General features: G+C 38.8%; 1 protein-coding gene across 1 annotated transcript in view; it reads left to right on the top strand.

Annotated features, from left to right (window-relative positions):
• LOC126187647 (protein phosphatase 1B) overlaps positions 1-21660 on the top strand; it is a 253308-nt gene extending 231648 nt beyond the window's left edge. The window contains exon 7 of the mRNA XM_049928852.1: positions 21050-21660. Coding sequence (XP_049784809.1) covers positions 21050-21088 — 39 coding nt within the window. The 3' untranslated portion in view covers positions 21089-21660. The remainder of the gene's footprint in view (positions 1-21049) is intronic.
• The last annotated feature ends 3804 nt before the right edge of the window (positions 21661-25464 follow it).

Raw genomic sequence — 25464 nt, forward strand, 5'->3', positions numbered from 1 at the left:
TTATTTTGAAGATTCCCTTTTTTTGTAGGTTCCAGTTTGTAAGGCTGGACTAATTACAAACTCATGTAGGTCGTTAGTGATTTGAAATTATCTTGTAAAAGTTGACAAAGCCATTTTTTATCAATAATGCGTGAATTAACACACTGTAGAAAGAAGTCATCTATGAATTTACAAATGAAGTTTCAGTAGAATAAACATAAAAAAATGATCCTGTTAGCATTTCCTCTGATATTGCCAATCTATTTTCATTGTACCGATACATAACTTTTTTCATATAGCCTGCATGTTTCCTTACGCCTTCATACTCAATGCATAACCCTTCATGACAGTCAACTACACCTGATTCCCTGCACTGCCCAATCACTACAGTGGGTTTTTGAAAGTGTTCAACAATGCACTTTTCAAAAACTGAGTGCAAGCAAGCAGTATTGCACCCAATTTTGGTGCATTACTTCTAAACTCATATTGTTATAGGTATGCTTAAGTGTACAATTTGTAAAACCACCTAATCCCTTGTATATCCCTAGACTGAAGCAAACCTGTAGTATCTTTTATATATTTTCCCTTATTTGGAAGTGTATGACAATCTCAAGAGGCTAGTCGCCCCCCGACTACATGTGAGATAGTCTCAGAAGTGTTTCTGAACTCTTTAAGTCCTTTCTCACATGTCCACAGTTGGCAAGATATTTAAAGTTTCTCTTACCATACATGCAACCAGTACAGAATAGAGTTGCTAATATAGTTGCAAATAAATTGATAATATGTAACTCACTGTTTTGACATTTGTTGTTCAGCATTTCCACATTGTGGATGTTGAGTTTACATTTTCTGCCTTACAATAAATTATTTCTCTCTCTTACTCATGAACAATTTTCTGTTGTGTAACTGGTGAGCCGCGCGGGATTAGCCGAGCGGTCTAGGGCCCTGCAGTCATGGACTGTGCGGCTTGTCCCGGCAGAGGTTCGAGTCCTCCCTCGGGCATGGGTGTGTGTGTTTGTCCTTAGGATAATTTAGGTTAAGTAGTGTGTAAGCTCAGGGACTGATGACCATAGCTGTTAAACCCATAAGATTTCACACACATTTGAACATTTTTTTGTAACTGGTGTGATAATTCAAAATAACTTTTAGCTTATGTAGGAGAATGCAGTTTTGATGTAATGTTAAGCCCTAATTAACAGCAGTATAAAAAGGATAGAGTGCTACTTGCCACATAGAGGAGGCAATAGCTGGCAGATAGGCACATTGAATAAAGACTGCTAGATATTAATTACAAATCGGACTAAATCCTTCATCAGACATAGACAAAACACACGCACGTTCACCCAAGCATAACACAGCCATTCGTGGCCACTGTCATCTCCATGTGCTGAGGCCCGACTGTGTCTGAGGTGAGGAGCAATCTCAGCTGGTGAGTGCAGTGGACATACGGAAGAGCCCTGGGCCAGGGAGGGGGAGGGAGAACAGGATAGAGTTGGAGGAAGTTGCAATGCTGCCTGTGGATGTGAAGCGGCGTCAGGATAATGCACTGCTAGGTGCAGCTGTGGATGTGAAGCGGCGTCAGGATAATGCACTGCTAGGTGCAGCTGTGGGTGGCTGTGCTATGGTGTGTGTGTGTGTGTGTGTGTGTGTGTGTGTGTGTGTGTGTAGAGTGAGGATGGCAATAGAGAAGGAGAAAGGGCTGTGCAGGTGTGCACTGCCAGAATAGAAGCCACATGAAGGGCTGGAGTGGGAGCAGCGAAGGGGATATGCAGGTGGAGGGTAGGGACTAGCAATGGTTGAGCCCACAGGTGTTACAGGACCAAAAGAAATGTTGCAGTGCTGTGTTGCAAGGAGAGTTGGCATCTGCGTAGTTGAGAAAAGCTGCTGTTGGTGAAAAAATCCAAATGGCACAGAATGTGAAGCAGTTGAAGCCGAGAATATCATGTTGGGCATCATGCTCAGCAACTGGATGGACCATCTCTCTCTTGGCACAGTTTGGGAGTGTTCATTTGTCCAGACAGACAGCTCGTTAGTGGCCATGCTCACGTAGAAAGCAGCACAGTGATCCCTCAGCTTATCTACAGTCACCTGCTTAGTTGTTTCCTCTTCTCTCCCCTTTGACCCCTCCCCCCGTCCCTTCCTCCCAGCACAGCTTCCTGAAGCTGCATGTGGTAGCCAACTGCTCTGTCCCCTCCACACCCCTGCATACTCCCACAGGCAGCGAAGGCACCTTCCCCCACCTCTCCCCATGTGTCTTCCGTATACCCACTTCCCACCCCAGCCAAGATCACTGCTCACCCTGGACAAAGCCTCAGTCAGGCCTTAGTATGTGGAGTTGCTAGGACCCATATGTAGGTGAATTTTCCTTGTGTGAATGTGTGAGTATTTTATCTATATAATATCTTGGAGTCTTCATTCAACGTATCTGTCTGCCACTCGACTACTCCTGTATGTAGTGGCTATCAATCTCTACTTTTCAAATTGTTTTCATTCTCTTGTTTGATTAAGTCTGAAATAGGCAGAAAACCTGTTGTTTAAGTTTTCTGTAATATGCTTTATTATTTCATAGGAAACATTATTACGTTGTTGTAGTAATTACTTCCATTTTTGTTTTTCATGACTTGCTACTAATAACAGCATATTTTTATTCTGCTACACAAGCCATTGATGACAAGAATAATATCAGATTACATAAAAGCTAGCAGCGCCGTAGGGATAATGTTACACAATGCCACCATGGTATCACTTTTGCCCATGGCACTTGTTGGCTATTATACTGTTATAAACAGTTGTTCTTTGGGAAGTACAACAGAAAAAATCAGATATTACATTACAGCTTGAGCTCACATGTATATTTGTGGACACTTTCACTACTATCCAGTCATGGAGGGGCCTTGTGTGGTAAACCTTTTGCATTTCCTTTATGTTTTCATCTTCTTTAAAGGCAAAGAGAGAAGATGAAGCGGTAGCCCATCATAGAGCCTATGCCTACCATCAGGTATTATTTTTTTGACTTTCAGTTGTTAAAAAACAGAGGATTTTTTCTGGTACCAATAGGAGGAAGGAAAGATTCGCGCTCAGCTAGTGAACGAGTGAGAAGCACGCCATTTTTAGCGAGTAATTGTAGACCGCCATTTTGGGGTCGCTATGAATAAGTGAGGAGTATGTATTTCATATGTGCACCGCTTAGAAAAATACAGTATTGTTTTATTAACAGAAAGGTTGTGTGAGTTGTTATTTCAAATAGTACAATAATTGCAAGAACTGAAGCCCACCTGTGTACTTTGGAAAATTACGAAGATCCGATAAACTTAATGGGAACACGGTCGAGACTTCAAAGGTGAACACGGCGACCAAACGTAGCATTATAAAGAATGGTAAGCACAAATCTACAACGGAGAAAGAAACTACTTCGCCCTGCAAAATAATATGAACTAATACGAACTTATTTCCATGCATAGCTCAGCTTATTGTGGTTGTCATTCATGCCGAAAAATTAATCTCATTAATTCAATACATTTTAAAAAGCCATGGATTTTATTATCATCTATTTCATTATTTTATTATATTATAATACTGTCGGAAATAAGCATCTTTATTTAGGGAGACAGTATACTTGCAAGTAATTACAGTCAATAAAGCATTTCTTGCATATATTATAATCCTTATCACATTTTGTTGTTTGTCTTTGAGCTGAATTGACATGGTGCTGAAATGTAACTGAAACTGATGAACTCAAATGTTATTTATGTAACAATATTTATCCAAATGGCCTGTAACACGAATTTCTTGATCTTTGTAGTTGCATTTCCTCTAATATCACCCAGGACATTGTCACCTGTAGCTTCAGATATTGACTGATGAAACTGAACTGCGTACATATTATCACAATCGCTACAAAATCAGGACAACAGATTTGTCTGACCAACAAACTGAAAGACTTTACCTTGTCTGTTCTTGATACAATAGTTTTATTACTTTTAAAGTTACTGCATAATTGTTCTTTTTTGTGTATAATTCTTTTATTGTTGATGTAGAAATGATTGTGTCTGTTTACCTGCAAATAATACCACAGCTGCATTTAATGCAGTGCTAGAGATAGTTGGAATTATAGAGCCATTGAATATGATGTTTACTTGCATGTCTGAATCAGCAGACATTAATGTTGATTGACAGCTGTCAAAAATTAATTTGAAATAAATTTACTGAAAGTGAATCTCCTGGCATCATTTGTGTTAGGTATAGATATTCTATCTATTAGTGATGTACGAAAATTTGTTGCTGGTGTTGGACTTGAACCTGCATTTCCCAGTTATTGCGAGTGGTCGCCTTAGCCACATCAGCTATCCGTGCACACCTCCCAGACCAATCCAAACTTTCCTATGTAATGCTGTCTACATCCATGTACCACAGTCTCCTACATTCACCACTTAATACTCATAGCTTTACTCTGTATTCATGCACCAGTGAGAATGAGACTATGAGGAATCGTAACCCATGATACTGATTGTTCCTAAACACTGAAATTTCAGATATGTGATACAATTTGATAATTTTTAAAATGATGCATCATTTTCTCTTCTAGTATGTTATTCTCAAATTCGACTCGAGTAGCAATATTATATTATGTGTGAAGCACTATCTTCTAAGCGTATCTTTGCGATTATTTCACTCCATGATGGTACAAAAATGTTCTCGTGCTTATATAGTTCCCAACTCTTCCTCACCCCACCCCTTCCTAGTGTGGATGGCTTATAGCATAGTGTGTCTTCTCTTGTCTTACTATGAAAGAAAAAAATTTCCTCCCTTGCTACCTGCAGCAGTCTTTTACTGCAGAATGAGAATCCATGATCCATTTACCTTGAGGCTTTCCTCTTCTTATTGTTGTCATGTTTGGCTTCTCTGACCAATTGTTGTGGTAGCTCTTCTCCACAGCAAGAACATCTGTGTCATCAAATTTTATTATGCGTCAAACTCACAAAGTACACGTTCCGCCATACCTGATTTCTCCATCTGTCCCAACCTGCAGTGCTGTTGATGTTCAGCATCATTCCCACATAGGCTCTGTATCACATAAAGGGTATGTGATATATTCCTGACATTACAGTAATCTGAGACACATCTCTCGAGTTAGTTTGTAAGTAGTCTTTACGCTGTATTTGTGCAATATCTGGCCAATTCTGTCTGTCATGTGTGACGGAAAAGTCATACCCTCAATTTCTTCTTCTGACATGTCACTTCGTCAAGTGTTAGATTTCTTGACACTTCTTATACAACTGGTGAACTACCCATTGCTCCTCAAATTTGCCTCCAGTGGACTACCCATGACTTTCCTGTTGTTCATAGAAATTGGCAGTTGACATGAAGCGGTAAGACATGCATGGAAGAGCTTGGTGATGTCATATGGCAAAATGGAACTGACATGTGCCAGAGAATCATTGAGTTTCACTTTGGTAAACAAAGAAACAAAGCAACAATATCAGAGCTGACCAGTACATCACTTGGCCCAAGTTCTAGTTTCTTCAGCTTCTCAATAAAATGTCCCAAGTTCTTTATGAATGTGTTGGTCTTTCCAACATGTGGGTGAAGTAGAGAGGCCACTTTGTGCATTGGTGAGCCAGAAGCACTTTATTAGAGGAACATAATCTTCATAGATTTTTGATAATCCATACAGGCCATGTGGTCGGGCTTCTGCATTGGGCAGATTCCTCTTTTCATCCACTAAGAGAGAAGAAGCCTTCATTAACTAATTCATATTCCATGTGATCCACTATGTCTAATCTGCAATAGCTTTTGGTGAGCCATCAGATCAAATAGGTCACAAAACTACTGCTCATGATCTTCAGTCTTCATTACATTTCTCTTGTAGATAGGATATTCCAATATAATTTTGTCAGCATTAAAGCTCTTGATAGCTTGTGACCCTTCCTTTTTCAATCTGCAAGTTGGTGGTTTTGCTCAGCATAGTTTCCTTGTGGTTTCAATGTGTATTCCTGTAGCTTTTTCACAAGAATGTATCTGGATGGCCGCTTTGGTGTTAGCAATTGCATCCTCCGTAGGTAAATCACTGAGGATGATAGCAGATTTCTTCCTTTTTAAAGGACAGACCACTCCTCTGAAGTCAGTGGTCATTCACTGAAGCTGATCACTGTTTGTGACATGTCGGGAATCATCTTGTTGATCTAGTTTCTGCATCTTCCAAACCTTTTCTTCTGTCACTTGGTGAAGTGGTTAAAAGGGTTCTGTGATTGATGCTGTCAATCTTACTGCAGTTGTCTCAATGCATGTTGCCTCTTAGTTGATAAAAAAGGTACAAAAATTGCTCATCAATTCTTGCCAAGCCTTTCTATGTTGCATGAATACATGATTGATGGAGTTATTTGTTGTGTAGATAAAAACTGCCTTTTCTTGCTGCACTGTATTTTATTTCTCCCAGACATGTTTCACCTTTTCATTTTAAGGCATCATCAGTGGGATCTAGAAAGATACAGTTTTATTTTGATGTTTAGTATTTGTAGATTATAAAACAGTTCATATCTCATTTTTTATGTAAATAAGTGAAAATGAGATGTGAAATATTTTATTATCTGCAAATAATACATATCAAAACAAAACTGAATCATTCTAGATCCCATTGATGATGCCATAAAGTGGAAAAGGTGAAACATGTCTGGGAAAAATAAAATACAATCCAGCAAGAAAAGGCAGTTTTTATCTACAAAACAAATATTTCTGTTCTTGCTGCAGAGGACGGCCGTGCAAACAAACTCACGATTAATGGAGTACTTACAAACTAATCCAGTAGATCAGAAAATGACTCAGATTGCTAAACGATGAATAGGAACCCCCTTGTGGTGTCAGGAATATCCTGCATATGCTGTACATTTGGAAAAGTCTCTGTAGGACAGTCCATCAACATTAGGATCACTGAACGTAAATGGCAGTGTAAGTAGTGATGGGTGTAGAATTAGCTGTGGCAGAACACACAACATGTGAGAAGACCACATAATAAAATTCACTGACATGGAAGTTCTTGCTGTGGGGAATTGCTACTATGCCTGCTTGTTCAGGGAAGCCATAAAAATCCATAAATAAGACAATAGGTTCAATCCAAAAGAGGAAAGCTTCAAGCTAAATTGATTGTGGATTTCTGTGCTGCAGCACAGGACTGCTGTAGGTAGCAAGGGGAGAAACACAGCAGTAATAACCAGGGGAAAGCCCTCGGATATTGGCGTGACAGGTACATATTTCCTCCAACTGCGAGGTCTACTTCAGTCAGCCACTGGCATTAAAGGGTGAAGTTTTGACCATGCCAGCCACTCGTGCTGGCAAAGTGTCACAAAAGTAATCATACAAATGTTGGCCAAAGCCGAGACAAAACCCAACAGGCAGTATGTCAAGTGGCCACAAAAGCCTCAATAATTTTTTTACCACACCTCTATTGGTAGGAGATTTCAAGATTGTACCAATGCATAGACCAACAGTGGAAGAACAAAGCCTATTTGCTAGCCTCTCTCACCTATCTACTATGATGCTGGGGTGAAGGGATCGCAGCAAAGTTTCTAAAATGTAAGCACATGATCACATCCAACCAGACATACCACATCTATGATAAAATGGAATGAGCTTTTCTTTATGAGCCATTCATGCAACACAGAGGGACCTGGCAAGAACTGATTAACCATATTTGGACATTTTCTATCAACTCTGTGGCAGCATGCAGTGAGATGACTGGGATAAGACCAACAGCATCACTCACAGGATCTTGCAGAACAGACTCGACTGCTGCACCAAGTGACAGAAGAAAAAGTTTTCAAGATGCACAAAGCAGATCGAGAAGTCAATTCTAGGTGTGTTATGCGCAGTAGTAAGCCTCGGTGAATGACCACTGGTCTCAGACGAATCGTCCCTCCTCAAAAAAAGAGAGATATTCGCTATCATCCCCAGAACTTTACCTATGGAGAATATCACTGCTAACACCTACATGGACATGTGGACCTTCCTTGTGAAGTCACTGAAACAGCCAGAATACTGCACCAAACAAAACCATCACTTTCAACCTGAAAAAAGAAGAATTAAAATCTGCTATCAAGATCCTTAATGCTGATAACCTTTTTTGGTATTGCCTACTAACAAGTGAAATGCAACCATTGTAATGAAGAACGAAGATTACTAGCAGAGATCCAATGACTTGTACACAGTGGATCACATGGAATACGAATCAGTTAATCAAGGCATCTTCTCCCATGGTGGACATACAGAAGAACCTGCCCAGCACAAAAGCTGTACCACCTCAGTTGTATGAATTACCAAATATCATGGGTGTCTGCAGAAACCGATCCAAGAGGGGGCAAGATTCTAAAGAGCCATTTTTTATATAAGTGGTTCATTGAGTATGAGAATGTGTTTTGCCCCAAGAAATAAATTTGACAGGGAGTATGCCAAGCTTATTGTATCGTTAACATTTGATAGTTACACAGTCAGTATTGTTTTGAAGGTTACCTTAAAAGTAAGCGAATTTCATTAGTAAATCCAAAGTACATCAGTTCATATTATTAATACGGTTATGGATGTAGGAAGCCTTTGAAAACAGTCATCAAATTGGTCAGTAGGGCCAACTCTCAAAGCCAAGGACTGAAGCGAAATGGGCTTCATATCCCTTGCTTGGCATGTTATTGTGTAGCCATGGTAGCTAGAGACCAAAACTCATAACTCTATGGCTGGACGCCATGCTGGGTTGCACTCGATACAGTTTAAAATCGATGTAGTTTTGGAAGGTTCAGACACCTTTTTGACCTTGATATTTCACAATTTTTCCCTCTCTTCCATGACAAAAAATTTGTACTTCTTCTACATCTGAGTTTATACCTACAATATAGCTTGATCATACGCTACTGCAGTCTCACTGTCTTGTAAAACTGAGTGAGATCTCAGCAAGTCTTGGCAGGTCAAATGCATACCTACTGTTGAGATCCAGATATGCAGCAGGTGAAAGAGCTGTTCTTGTGGGAATTGGGAACACGTACTGCAGCTATGTTTGTAGTGTTCCAGGTGTTGGAACTGTCTTTTCCTGTAGCTCTTTAATGACTGTATGAGGAAGTGACAGAGAAAAGATTAGGTACTCTAATTTGGCAATGTTATTTGGCAATGTTCTGTAATGGTTTACATTTCCCAATATTGCAAACGAAGCCAAAACCATTGCCATGACAAAAAATTATATAATTTCACATGAACAATCTGACTTAAAGTAGTAAAGGAGTTTTGCTATTTGGGGAGCAAAATAACTGATGATGGTCGAAGTAGAGAGGATATAAAATGTAGACTGGCAATGGCAAGGAAAGCGTTTCTGAAGAAGAGAAATTTGTTAACATCGAGTATAGATTTAAGTGTCAGGAAGTCATTTCTGAAAGTATTTGTATGGAGTGTAGCCATGTATGGAAGTGAAACATGGACGATAAATAGTTTGGACAAGAAGAGAATAGAAGTTTTCGAAATATGGTGCTACAGAAGAATGCTGAAGATTAGATGGGTAGATCACATAACTAATGAGGAAGTATTGAATAGGATTGGGGAGAAGAGAAGTTTGTGGCACAACTTGACCAGAAGAAGGGATCGGTTGGTAGGACATGTTCTGAGGCATCAAGGGATCACCAATTAAGCAGATTCAGAAGGATGTAGGTTGCAGTAGGTACTGGGAAATGAAGAAGCTTGCACAGCATAGAGTAGCATGGAGAGCTGCATCAAACTAGTCTCAGGACTGAAGACAACAACAACAACAACAACATCTGACAACCAAGCAGTGTACTGTTTACTAAAGCCACAGTATTTCTCCTTGCATTCAGCAATGCTAATTCTCTGTTTGAATGGGACCATTGGCAGTCATTTCTAGAAATAAGTGAGAATTCTGAAATTAAGGAAAAGTCTATCCCAGATTCCAGGAGGAGGGAAGTGCCCCCTACTCCCTCCCTTGCAGACACTTTTGCCAAAAACCCATAAAAATGATGTATCGCTAAGACCAATCATAAGAGTTCCTGGCTCACCAGCTTATAAACTGTTGCAACACTTGGCCACTCTACTTCAGTCACATGTGGGAAAGACTGACACATACATAAAGGACTCTGAACATTTCACTGAGAAGCTGAAGAAACTGAAACTTGGACCAAATGAGATTCGGTCACCTCTGATGTTGTTTCTTTGTTCACCAAAATGATATTCAACAATTATCTGAGGTATTGTTTCCCCATATGACAACATTACACTCTTTCAGGCATATCTTACCATGAGCTAGTTCATGTTGAATGGCGATTTCTGTGAACAGTTGGAAAGTGTCACTGCAGGTAGTCCACTTAGCGCAGTTGTGGCCAGTGTCCTCATGGAACATTTCAAAAGACAGGCTCTGAACTTGGCACCTTCTAAACCTAAAGTGTGGTACCAATATATTGACAACATTTTTGTCATCTGAAGCCATGGTGAGGACCTTCCTAAGGCATCTGAACAGTCTCCATGCCAACATAAAATTTATCGAGGTAGAAATGGACTGACATTTTATCTGATACGCTGGTTATGGGCAATGGGGAGAACCTTTGACACAGTGTGTATCGAAAACTGACACACATGAACCAATACCTGCGCAAACTGTAAAATCGTTACCCGAGCCATGAAACAGTAATGATTAATATACTTATAACACATGAAAAATCAATATGTGAGCTGCAGTACCTCAGGCTGGAGCTCCAGTACGTGGAAAGTATTCTGAGAAGCAATGTGTGCACTACCAGTTGCTTAAGAGGTGTCACTTGGTGGTGACATGTTGGAAGCAGAAATGTGGTGTACGACTTTTGTGTCGTACATCTCCAGGGTGATGGGCAGAATGGGCTATACATTGCACAGACATGGCATAAAGACTATTTACAAGTCAACCCAAGACATCAAAGTGTGTCTCATATCAGCAAAGGACAAAAGGAACCCACTTGCAGTGCCAGTAAATGTACCACATACCCTGTGCATGTGGAAAAGTTTATGTAGGAATGACTGTATGATCCACCAATAGCAGGATCGCTGAAGATAAATGGCATTGCAGATTGGGACAGGTGGAGAAATCAGTTGTGGCAGAGCATGCTTTATGACACAGTTCACATAATGAAATCACCAACAGAAGTTCTTGCAGTTGAAAAGACCTGCCACACCCAATTGTTCAGGGAAGTCATAGAAATCCATAAACATGACAATACCTTCTACATGAAAGAGTTTAGCCTTGAGATAAATGGATCCTGGATCCCTGTGTTGCAGCAACCAACCATTGTAAGTAACAAAGGGGAGAACCCCAGTGGTAATGACCAGGGAAAAGCCCTCAGACATTGGTGTGCCACTTACATGTAATCTCCACCACAATGGAGGGTGGAGCTCTGACAAAGCCAGCCACTAGTACTGAGGAAATGTCAAACAAATGTCGGCTGATGAACGTAAGGTATGAGACAATAGGCCATATGCCAACAAGTAGCCATTAAAACCTCAACGGTTTTATATTTAATAATAATTATATTTTACTAACATATTCTTCAGAGTCACACCATATATAATCACCAGTCTTAATTTGTTTCTAAACATGAGTTGGAAGTTAGAATATGAATCGATATGTTATTAGTACCCATGCAGTAACATTTATCTTATTGGACAAATGGATGAGCTCGTACAGGTGAAAATGAAGTTACATAATGCTCTTTTATGAAGTCTTTTGACAGTAAATTTCAAATAGGTGCTGCCGCAGGGAAGAAGAACACAGGAAAATGCATCAGTATACCTACTTTAAAATTGTGTGTGTATGTGGGCAAACGAGGAACAGTAATACTACCAGAGACAGTGATTAGTTCCATCATGTAAATATTAAAACTGAGGTGCTTTTGCCCCAAGTTGAGGAATGTGAAAACACAGTTATACAAGGTGCTTTAGAAAAAGCTGTTCCAAATTCTTTCAGGAAGACGTACAGGTCAAAACTAGAAAAACATTTTCCTACAAAGCTTTGGCAGGAAACAAATACTTGTTGGAGTATGGTGCACTCTGTCCTCCATTAGCCATATCTCTGTTGATACTACATGAGGTGCTCAATGTGGTTGCCAGTCAGTATTACACATCCTTCAGTCCTCCTCCTCAAAGAATCACAACTCAAGTTAACATTCCTGCCTGCCATCAGATATTTCAAATGCTCCTGTAATCTGTGCTCATTGACAATGAATGTGGAATACACTAGTGTCCTTAAATGTTCCCATAGCCAGAAATCCCAGGGATAAAGGTCAAGATAATGAAGAGACTATGTTACTAGACCTCCTTGACAAATCCATTGCTTTTTTAAATGTTTGTTTTAAGACTATTTGTATAGGGCATAGAAACTGTGGTGTTATCCCATTGTGCATAAACCAGATTGATTCATCTTCCACAAGGTGTAGGTAATTTGTCAAGCAGATGTTGTTGACAAACAGCACCTGTTTAAGTTTATGACCCTATGACTTTGTCACCCATAATTCCTACCAACACAATGATACTGAAGCTAACCTGATGTCACGCTGCCATGAGCACTCAAAGATTTGCATCATCTTATATGCAGCTATTGAGGTATTTTACTATCTCACTCTTTGCTCATCTGTAAATAAAATCTGAGTTGTGAACTGCAGATCTTTGTTGTCCTTAGATTCCTTTGGCTGAACTGTAATCTATCAAGGTGATGATGTGGCCTGAGAGCTTGCACGTCCAGTAAGTAATAACTGCTCATGCAGAAATCATCACACAAGAACATGGTTCATACATTCAGCAAATCCAGTTCTTTGCATACTTGTTTCAGGCTCACCTTATACTTACTGCAACACTATCTCCTCCACATGTGGTGTGCACCCCATATGTGTCCTACAATGATCCATCACTCACATTACTAATGATCCCATGTGTACAAGTCACTGAATGGCCTATTGAATGTTTTATTTAATATTTTCCAGTTAACATCCAGTGTTGAGGATGTTGTTTGGAATACACAAATTTTGCTTGTCAACTAACACCACTGGCTAAACTGTATCACAAAAGCATGCGGAATAGTGCAACTTCATTTTGTTATTTACATTGTACTCACTTCACAGAATCATTCCTTTTGTTTTGATGCTTGAACAACTTTAAAGTGATGTGTATAGAGTGGCTGATGTAGGAGACAGTTGTAAGAGCTGTGGCATAAAACGGCAACGCGATCAAGGACTGCAGAGTCAAATACAGCTAGCAAGGAATTAACAGGAAGACAACTGACACCACTGGGTGTTGACTGTTTCTGCCACTAGTAAAAATGGCCCATCTATACCTGAGCAAGTATTTTGGTTACCGACATGTTTAAAAAATAGGACTTTTTCAAACTTTGGCCAGTATTAGCTCTTGTAAGGATATGGGAGAAGTACCCCTTGTCAGTGTCCCAGATAATTTTTAAGAACTGCTACTTCAGGATATATGCTTCTCATACATCTCATTTTTCATATAGAGTTAAATCTATTTCTCTCTTAATAGATAATATTATAATATATAATGTTTTAGAGAGTGGAAACTAACATGCACATAGTATATTAGACAAAGCTCACCATTACTACAGTTGTCCCTGCTGTCTCGAATAAATATTCAACAGCTCAGTGGATAAATTTTCACTTTTGCTGAAATAGAACTGTTATTATTGCCTAAAAAGAACAAATATATTTCTCACTCAATAAATTATGTGCTATTTATACTTTATTGCAGAATATAGAAGTTAAAATGCACATAGTACCAACAAAAATAAGCAGTTTTTGAAAATATAATGTAATTGGATAGATAAAAAATTTACTCGCTGAGTGGCAGTAGAACACACATATGAAAAGTGTGAATTATTTAGGAATAAAAGAGATGGCTCACCAAAAGGCAGATGTGCTGTATCATCAATAGGCACATAAACAGAAGGTACAGAGCTTGGCTAGCTTTCATAGTGCACTTTCTTTTTCTAGCTGTAGGAAAATCTTGGTGAAACTTTGGTGAACAAAGAAACAACATCAGAGGTGACCGAATCTCATTTGGTCCAAGTTTCAGTTTCTTCAGCTTCTCAGTGAAATGTTCAGAGTCCTTTATGTATGTGTCAGTCTTTCCCACATGTGATTGAAGTAGAGTGGCCAAGTGCTGCAACAGTTTATAAGCTGATGAGTCAGGAACTCTTATGATTGGTCTTAGCGATACATCATTTTTATGGGTGTTTGGCAAAAGTGTCTGCAAGGGAGGGAGTAGGGGGCACTTCCCTCCTCCTGGAATCTGGGATAGACTTTTCCTTAATTTCAGAATTCTCACTTATTTCTAGAAATGACTGCCAATGGTCCCATTCAACCAGAGATGCACACAAACAAACACACTCTCACTTGCACGCACACACCAATCTCCCTACATTGTGCTTGGTTGACTGCTGCCTTCTATCCAAATCTCGTATCATCTGCCCTGCATTACTGTCTCCTTTATTTAGCCAAGTTAAATATCTTTTGTTTGTGTGCCTATCGGCGACATAGCACTTCTGCCTTTTGGTGATTCTTCTCCTTTATTCCTAAATAATTCATAATTTTCAACCAGAACTTTCCAGACATATAAAAGGTATTACAGTTTGCAAGCTTTTGGAGCCAGTGGCTCCTTCTACTGACAGAGGGGTTGAAGGGGAAGGAAGAGGGGTGAAGGAAAAGGGCTAGTGAGGATTAGGAAATCAGGAAACTTGCCCAGAATCCTGCATCCGGAGAGACTTATCAGTGGGATGAGAAGGAAAGACTGAGTGTTGGGGAGGGGACTTCACAGGATGAAATTTGGAAACCTGAGAGCAGTCCCCAACAATCAGTTTTTCCTTCTCATCCCACCCAATAAGGCTCTTCTGACCCAGTCTTCTAGTGCGAGTTTTCTGAACTCTATCCCTTTTCCTAAACCTCACCAGTCCATTTCCTTCACCCCTCTTCCTTCCCCATCAACTCTTCTCCAGAAGAAGGAGCCACTAGCTCCAAAAGCTTGCACACTGTAAAACCTTTTATATGTTTGTTCTCCTGTTGCCATTTGGTGATAGAGTTTTTGTCTATCCAATGCACATAGTATGTAAGACGATGCATACAAATGCAACAGTTGTCCCTGCAGTCCCAAATGAATATTCAACATTCAGTGGTGAAATTATCACATTTTGCGGTGACACTGCAGTTGTTAACAGCTAAAAACTATCCTGCATACCTGCTGTCACCAATGTATGGGAATTGGAAAAATAATCTGAGTACCTTGATGAAAACAGTTCATCTACAGAAGTGATTTTGTGCCTCATGCACAACACATTAACATTGACTTCTTGGTTCCTGTTGTACTTGTATGACATTCAAAGTCATCTTCCTGGCCTTGTGTTAGTCATTAGTCTATCATCATGTTGGATATTACGTACTTCCAATGACGACAAAGTACTGGTATCTGCTTAGTTGGTGCGTATGTGAAAATATCACAGATCTACTAAAAGTCTTATATGCTGCTGTGTGCAGTTTAAGCTGTTAAACACAATTGCAAATAACTAAATAAATTATTGTTAAAGATTGGGGAGCATTGAAGAGGATTGTTGTCTCTAATAGTTGGATTACTATCTAAATAGCAAGGAGCACATCCACGTGCTGTAGACATGAAGGACTTTTGCTGTCTTGGAAGTACACTAAAGAAGAGAAGACTAAAAACTACAGTTGAAGAGATATTCAAAGGAAAGTGTAGTGGTTAATAAAAAAGAAAAAGGGAAGAAAAGAAAAGAAAAGGTTGAAAATGTGGGAAGAAATCGTGAGTAAAAGGGGGTTTTAAAATCGTAAATAACCGTGAAAAAGGGAAAGAATGAAATGCAAATCGGACTTCGTGATTCGGAAAAGCTATTGTTGGAGTGGTCCTTGTGGCGTTTCTGAGCAAAAGTTAAACCAATTTCCACTACAAAAATTACTGAAAAAGAACAGAGAATAACAAAATGTAACTGACAGGGGGAAATGGCCGTAGATAAGAGTTCATCCTTTACCATGTTAACATGTCTTCTTCTTTCGTGCGGCGTCCAGGTCTTCAAAAATCTCCTACTTCATTTCTGCATGAAAGTAGTAGCTGCTCCGAAATCTTGCAATAAGTTTCATTGTCCAGGAATTTCTAATGTATACAAAACCGTCTTGACATTAAATGCAGTTTATTTTAGTTGCTTCTCTCCATCCTCTGAATTTCATAACAACTTCCACAATGTCTACACATTAATAATTTTTTTTGTCTTAATCAGATCACGTCTGCCTTAAGCTTCCTCTCTCAAGAGACCATAGACGGATAGCAAAAAAAAAAAAAAAAAAAAAAAAAAAAAAAAAAAAAAAAAAAAAAAAAAAAAAAAAAAAAAAAAGAGTTACAATTTTAGTATTTTCTCGGCCGTCGAACGCTCATACCGCTGCGATGGTATAATTTATGTTTGAGGGAACGAGTGTAGCACGGCGAAATTCAAAGTCCCGCTACAAAAGAAATGCAGGAGAGGCTTACATATGATATTGTAATTACCTGACATAGTCAGAATGGGCACAGCGATCTGTACACTTGAATGTTGTAGATTTGCTTAAAACTTGTATTTAGCCAAGATCACAATGTAGAAAACAGTGATTACTTGTTTCAGCCACTGAAATGCTCATCTTCAGATGTGGAAAATGTGACAAAAAGGTCAAAAGTATTTTGGAAATACAATAGCATTAACATGTATAATTATGCAAAAGCTGTTAGGAGTACATACAAAGATACAAAAGTGCACCATCTAAATCAAGAGAGTAGGTAAGACACTTTGTCACTTTGTTAGCATCCTTAAGGAAATGTTAACTGCAAAATAATATCAAATGAAATTAAATAATGGAATGTTCAGATTGGAATATCAACAATTATGAAGAGGATAGATTGAATAGACAGTTACTACTCACCATATAGCAGAAATGCCGAGTTGCAGAAAGGCACAAAAAAAAACTGTCAAAAAGTAAGATTTAAGCCAACAAGGGTGCATTGGTGGAATAGAGGGCTGTGTAGTTCTGGAATGGGAACAGGGAATGGGCTAGATGGGTAAGGACAATGATTAGCAAAGGTGAGGCCAAGAGGGTTACGGGAATGTAGAATATATTGCAGGGAGAGTCCTCAGCTGTGCAATTCAGAAAAACTGATGTCAATGAGAAGGATCCAGATGGCCATCAGGCTGTGAAGTACTCATTGAAATGAAGAACATCATGTTGGGCTGTGTGCTCAGCATCAACAGGATGGTCCAGTTGTTTCTTGGCCACAGTTTGTCAGTGGCCGTTCATGCGGACAGACAGCTTGTTGTTCGTCATGTCCATGTAGAATGCAGCACAGTGGTTGCAGCTTAGCTTGCGGATGACGTGACTGCTTTCACAGGTAGCCCTGCCTTTGATGGGATAGGTGGTATTTGGGACCGCACTGGAGTAGGTGGTGGTGGGAGGATATATGGGACAGGTCTTGCATCTAGGTCTATTACATGGATATGAGCCATGAGACAAGGAGTTCCACAACCCCTGCTTCCAACTCCTTGCCTTATGGCTGCGGCCATATACATTTGTGAAATATGTTGTACAAATATCATGATATTGGTTTGAATCTAACATAATATAAAGTCATAATGCCCAATCACAGTGACAGTCAAAGGTTACCTAATAAAAGTAGAAAACAGAAAGACTGACACTATGTACATGTAATCACATGTGAGTGAAAATGCCACCAGATAGCAGTACATCATAATAAAGTGATATATAATGTAATACAATATTAAAAAAGAAATGAAATACTTAAATAGTAATTTAAAAATTACTGATATAGCCAATAGCTGTAGCTATAAAATTAGTAAAATTTTGTGTAACAAAACAGAAGATATGCAGGTAGAAGACACCTACAAATGGTGTAATATTATGGATGACTAACAACACAGAGTGAGAATTAACATTACTGTTATTTGTTCTTTATATTCCTCATTAAAAAAATAATAACTGTTGTGTATCCAGAGGCTAAATGAAATTACATTGGACCTCACTGTGTAATACGAAAGGCAGGAGAAACAACCTCTACGTATGATGACAACATATGTTGTTTTAAGATATATAAAATACAGTACAATACATATAACATTCAACTATGACTTGTAGTACGTATAAAATAATTTAAATAGTTAACTGGTAGTGGAAGTGATACAAGGCCCAATATATGCATGAAGCATTAAATGATGTTCAGGATCAATACTGGTTGTTCTTCTTGCTATTAACTACATGTAGAATGTGTGTGTGTTATAATACACATAATAGAATAACAATAAAATGAGGACAACAGTAGTGCAAATTACCCTGAAGTGTGATTATCTCAGATAGCCAATGACAAAAGCATACTTAAATACTAACATTAATTTTATAAAAGGTAGCATAACATATGTGCTCAAAAACAAATGCTCATCAAAGAACATATACAGTTTGCAGACAGTAAATACAGTATAGATGTAAATAGTGGCTTTGTTACGAACTTGATTTAATTAGTAGATGCTAGGCCATAGAAATAGGTAATACTTGCTGTAACTGTTGATAAATAGGGGCAAATGCCTGCAAAAATAAAGGAAGGAATGAATGAATAAAACATCATGGACTGAATCCCTGCAGGAATTATTTATTATAACCACATTGGTAAAATAGCATTTTATAATTTATGAAGAAAATAGCTTTCTTAGTGTCAGGATTTCAATTCAGAAGTCTGAAATGATGGTATCTCTGTAAGTTGTAAATTCCAGGCTGTGAAATTTCAAGAAACAACACAAAGTAAAACTGATATGAAAAGAGAGAAAAGCTGATACTCAGAAATCACTTTATTGATAATGTCTATGCTTTACGTTGAAGTGTCATACATGGTAGTGTAGCTGGTCAGCAGATAGTGTTAACTGACAAGTAAGTCAGAATTTCTGATTGGTGGGCTCTTCTTGGTTATCTGCAGAACTACCTTAGGAAGCTTTGCTTAAGCTGAGGCTGGTCAGGCGGGGCAGCTATGGGGCCAAAGCAGAACAGGCCAGTGGATGCAGAGTTGATAACTAGTGCACTCTGAATGGGTATTTCTGATACTGCTATACAAGACAATGATTAAACAGATGTGGTGCTCATTTGATGAAAAAGGGGAAACAGATTTTAACACTGTATCTTCCAGTATGCCTTACACCTAACAAAGATAAACATTTTTCTTCAAATATAATTGTGTCTGTAGAGAGGAAATTAATTCTTTTTACTTATGTCAAAACAAAGATATGATGTACGCCATTTGTGTGAAAAGCAGAGAACCAAAAACTAGTTTTGTTCTGGGTGGAATCATGTTTATTTATACATTACTTTGACTTTAGTGACAGGGAAACTGTTTTTAATATAATTGTTCAATTTTTCCCAATTTTATTTTGCATTTTCTGATACCTATTTTATTTTCTTAATTTATTGTGTTTACTGTTTCTGATGGTAGCCTTTCTTCATGCTCTCCTCTCAAAACTAACAATATTATCGTTCATTCATTCATGCATTCATTCATTCATTCCTTGTGTTCCATAGATTCTCTCAAGAAGTATGAGGGTGTGCTGAAAAGTAATGCCTCTGAATTTTTATGTGAGAACACTCAAAGGTCTTAAATAAAACAAACTTTACTAACATTCCACATCTTTATTCCTCATGTGTACATATTTATTTGTCAACATACACCCCCAGCAGTGAACACATTTCTCTCAACTAGAGACCGGTTTGTTGATATTGTCACTGTGGAATATTGTATTAACAATAAACTTTCTGTAGACTGCTGAATTCTCTTTATGCATTGGGCAGTTAAATGTAATCAGTTAGGGAAAAAGCTGCAACTTTGAAACAAGTTGCTGCCTTCCCAGTTACACCAGACAGCTGCATTTTATATGCTGTTTGTGGTGTAATTCAGTATTCATAAGATAATAATGATATTTTCAGTGAAAATATTTACTAGTATATGTTACACTGATACTGTTTGCAGTATATTATTACTTGTTATGCAGTTTTATGATGAAAACTGCTACATGCCACATAGCTAAAAAAGCTTTTACATCCTTTACTCTAGATATTCAGACAATAAACAGCACAAAGAGCGACTAATGAAATATGTTTTTAATGTTCTTTTGAACTGGTGAAGGACCCCACTGTCTTGCTTTACATTAGGTGGGAGATTGTTATTCAGTTACAATCAACAGACTTTTTTTGCTTGTTTCTAGAGTTGCAGTAAATTTGCCTATGTCCTACTGAACTTCAAGCCAATTTTACACAGAATTCACTTACACCAATGTGGATACTTTATGTAAGAGATAACAGTAGATTTCAGTGTTTTTCAATCCTTCTGAACAAACATGAATATTTGTGAAGATTTTTATAAGCAAATCTATCTCTTACTGTTGAAGTAAACGGAAGGCAGTCGGCTTGATATACCTATCTTAATTTACCTTGTTTCGTGTTCAACTGGAGGAAGTCAGAGGCCTTTGACTAAAATGGAGCAAAACCTCTGCATCTGAGAAATTCACTCCATTATCAGCACTGCATAGGACAAGTAATGAATTTGAATGTAGCAAGATACTGGAATAACATTAGAATAATCGGTGTTGAGAAGTAGCCTGTCTGTTATCTCATATTTTTGTTAGCTGTTTCATATTGTATAAACCATTGTGACTATTCTAGAATTCAGTACAGGGAGGGGCATCTGTTTTTCTGTTTGTTGGGTAGCAACAGGTTAATAAACATTGACAAAAGCTGTAGACTGAATTTATCAGTTCATTGCTGCCTGTTGAGTAGTTTCATTTTGAACTATTCTTTTTTGTATGGATTGTATATTATTTATTCTTTTATCATTCTTGCTGTGATATCATTAGAATAATGCAAATTTTAATAAATAGTAAAATAACTGCCAGAATATATGTCTGAGTTCCATTTGAAAAAGCATATACTGATTTGGCACACACAATTTGAACATCATAAATTATTTATTACTTTTACAGGATTTATCAGAGGGAGTTACGTCATTGTGGAAGCAATAAGGATCCTTCTCAGCCTCCTGTGAAGATACCTAACTCTGAGCACCACTCACAATAGTTGTGATTTAATTTGTGCTCTTGATTCACACCTGTATGCCTTTTTTTTCTAGCACAAAACACAGAACCTCTCAAAATTTTTTACAGTGACTGAAACCATAGATGTGCTATTCAGTGTAATCTTCTCTACCTCAAAAACATTTATATGTCATTATAAGATTAAATGAACTAAGCGTATATTGACACATATTGATTATCATTCATATTTTTCATACAACACAGTAGAGAAAGAGTGTATAATAGAACAATGTTGCTCGTCACACTGATGAATATGCCATGTATAAAAAATACACAGTAAATTTACAAAATTGTATGTATGTTTATGTATTATTTCTCCTTTTTCCACCATTTCTGAATCAGTGAGTACAATAAAACATTCACCTGATTACTCAAACTAAATGTTGCACCCCTCCTAAGTGGTGATGTAAAGTGAAATATGTACATTTGCACAAATAATTTATGTGTGGCTCTTAAGAGTAAATTAAAGATAGAGATAATTAAATGCAGTATTCAGGAAATACTTTCTTGCTTTACTTGTATTATTTGTTGCTATGATTTGAACAGTGCTGTTTCTATTGCTCCCATCTCCATTTTTTCTCCTTGTATTTGTCTGCTTTAGTTTTTGTCATTGTCTCATATTTTGTGGAACGTTACCACATTCTGTCTCTGACATAATGTGTAGTTTTTTTTTTTCAATTCACTTAATTTTAATAATATTTGTTAACATTGAGGAAATTATGTAAGTGTTTACATGTGCCATTTCCACCTGAAGAATATCTCTGTGCCCTGCTCCCACTCCAGCACCACACAGCCTTCTATTCCACCAGTGCACCCACAGTCTTTCTACTTTTTTCGTTTTCCACTCCCTTTGCCCACCCTCCCCCCATCTAAGCTCACGATTGCACCAAGATGTCCTACTCAGTCCACATCATGTCCCTATATGCTCCCACAAGCGAGACTGGGTACTCCTACCATACCATCCCTCTCCCTCTCTGCCCCAGCCTCTTCCTTACCCAGATTGCTTCTCCCATCACAATCTGGCTCAGCAGCCAGAGACAGTGGTAATGTGTGTGAGATGTGCTTGTGTGAATGTGTGTGTGTTTTGTTTGCTTTAGAAGCAGGCCTTGTGGCCAGAAGTTCACTTATTTAGCAGTCTTTTTCTTGTGTCTGTCTGTGATTCAACAACTCCACTATATGGTGAGTAGCTGTCTATTCTTTTCATAGTATTGTTATTATTCCATCCTGGATTTTCCATTGTTTAAAATTAAATAAGTTATTTAAAAATTAAGTGAAGTAAACACAGAGTCTTTTCTTCCAAGATCAAGATTTACACATGGGAAATGGCTGTTTCAGAAATTTAAAGTTGGGGAAAATGTTGAAATGTGAACCTGTAACAATATGATCTGGATTTATGCATTGTGAATGAGCAGGCAAATCTAAGAAAAATGGAGAGACAAGGGGGAATGGATACTAAAGAGGTACAAGCAGGGTCATACTCTGCATTTGAATATACAGCGCTCACTCTACAGAATTCCTGAGAAATATTAGGGTGGTAGTTAAGTCGGTGATGGTGTGACGAAATATAGGGTGAAAATGAACTGATATGACAGCCACCAGCGACATCAGATGAATGTTCATATGGTGGTAATCCTCCAGGGACCATCAATGACTCAGTCACGAATGCTCACACTATTCTTTTTTTTTAAGGATGCCAATTTAAAAACGTTGAAAATGCTTCAGCGAAAAGTTGAAATTATTAATACATCTCATGTTATTTATCTCACTGACTTGCATATTCGTGAACTGTTAGATCTTTATCAGCATTAAGGAATTTGTTAAAATATAATAAATGATAAGGTTTAAGATAATATGAAAAAATGTGGCTGACATGATAAAAATGATTTATGGTCAGCTTATTATCTCAGTCTACAAGATATTTGATTTGCTGCCAGTACACTTTGGTGGAGCCATAGAATGGGGCTACACAGCACTCTAGCATAGTCAGGGCAATTTATCCGTGTGACATATGTAGCCCATGCTACAGCCCCTACCAGGTGCTCTACAATACTGAGACATTTGTAGGAGAAAGCACCTGAAATGGTTGGCAACTGTCAATTATGTTCACTCATAATTCAAGCAATTGTAAAAACCTGGAATAGTGTTTATCTTACCTAGTCTTATTCCTCCCATGACAAAAATAAAAATTTCTCTCTTTTCCGGTTAGTTTCATTGATTACAGAGCCTAATTTAGGCTGGTGCAGCTCACATGCCCATTGGCTGGCAGTAGGATAGCCACAAGTATAGGTGTGTGAGGGCAGCCAATACACTGGCACACGAGCAGTCTGCCAGCCAGCCGAGAACCAATGTGACAATTCTACAGTGGCAGAGCATATGCAGGCAGGATCAGCCATGTGGTTAGTGCACATGCAGAACACACACAATGGGGCAAGCTGTCAGTCTGTACTACCTGCAGCTACCTGCCAAAGACTGTTGAGCAATGTCTGCAACCTGTGTGGCAGCGTAAAAGTGGTTAGTGGCCCAAAAAGTTTTAAAGTCAGTTGTCTGTGAGAAGCTCACATTAAGCCTCACATACACCTATCAGCACATGTCATAATTTGACAGTGGCATGGTCGTAGCCTATTAAGACTGCAGTTTATAATTCTGTGATATTGTTGTAGGTGTTTGTTGGAACCCCACAACTTTCATGCGGATGTGGAATCAGTGGGTTCACAAGTGCCATACTCAATATGGATCAGGATCTCAATGGCACCAAATGTTTAGCACCTGCAAGGAGAGACATATTGTTCTCTTGACTATACAGGAATCTACAGTCATCTCATATACCTATCGTCAAGAAATTGCCTTATTTGCTGCTAGATGGGTATCCACACAGTCAGTGTTATGATGTCTGGAACACCACAGGATGTAAGTTCTTTGACCGATCTCACAACTTCTCTCAATACGACTGCAGAGGCATGCACGCTGACAGTGGTGCACCCAATAACAACTCTGAATCCATTACTGACAGCACGTCATCTTTTCATGTGTGTCCTCATTTTGCATTGAGTATCATAATGGGTGTATACATGTGTGTCAGCAAGAAGGAGAATGTGAGATATCGTATTGTATGTTTCATTGTCATATGGACCGAGCACCTGATGTGAAGTTACGGGGTGCCATTGGTACATGGCTGTATCACCTGTGCTTCACATAGCCAGTAATCTGGATAGCAGCGACTACTCGTTGCCCGTGCTGTTGTGACACACTTTGATACAAAGGCTGTTGGACTGCTGCTCTGGCCAGCACGTTCTCCAAATCCTTCACCCCTTGACAACTCGCTGTAGATGATGAACAACTGGCATAGAGCTGAAGCAACACAGCCTCATTCACAACACAGCCTCATTTACCTTTGTCTGTCCTCCATCTCAGTTCGACTGATAACCATCTGGGCTAGAACAATTGTCACTGCTCTGTGTAGTAAATGTCACACTCTGTTTACTCCCAAACCAGGTACAAATTTTTTCATGTATTCTTCCTATTATGCTCTATCCGCAGATATGTAAGACTTCATTATTTGGTATCTTCCGTGGTGCAGCGACTTTAATGGTCAGAAAAGTATATATCTCATTCTGCACATACTTTATCCACATAGAACTACCAGATCTACAGGTGAATGTATGAATCTTGAAATGCTGTTTGTAGTAGTGTTGTGTTAATGGTGCTTTTCTTGTGTTCTTCCTGTTTGTGTACTGTGCAACTGAGACAGAAACATTTATTATCCATTGCACCAACACCTAGATCAGTGGTTATAACCACCAAAAATCACATTGAGACTGACTGTTCTAACGTCAAGTTGAACACATATATTACAAAACGACACAACACATACAAGTCACTGAGCAAGTTGACAAAGCAAGACATGTGAACACGGTAACATTCGAATGAGCACTGAGTCCAAGTCTAGCAGCCGCTGGCTGGCCGCTTAGGTGGCGCGGCTGCTGCATGGCTGGCAGACAGCGCCGCATGTAGAGGACGTGCGTAATTGCGCGGCAGCACTTTGAATGATCGGCGAGTCACAACACTTTTCCCCCCCTTTGAAATTTTTTCACTCGTTTTGATGGAGGTGGCCTGTAGATTGCTAACGTCCATAGGTGTTGTTTGGCTGACCGTAAAGTCTCGAGGAGGAGGCTTCCCGTACGGACGGAAGTGTCCCCAATGATAACATGTCGAGATGACAGGAGACATGGTGGTCGAATCTGCTGGGGCCCTGTGCACCAATATGCCCGTTGCGGCAAGTCCAGTTGATATAACAGGAGACATGG

The sequence above is a fragment of the Schistocerca cancellata genome, chromosome 5, assembly GCF_023864275.1.
Source record: "Schistocerca cancellata isolate TAMUIC-IGC-003103 chromosome 5, iqSchCanc2.1, whole genome shotgun sequence".
NCBI classification, from domain to species: Eukaryota; Metazoa; Arthropoda; class Insecta; order Orthoptera; family Acrididae; genus Schistocerca; species Schistocerca cancellata.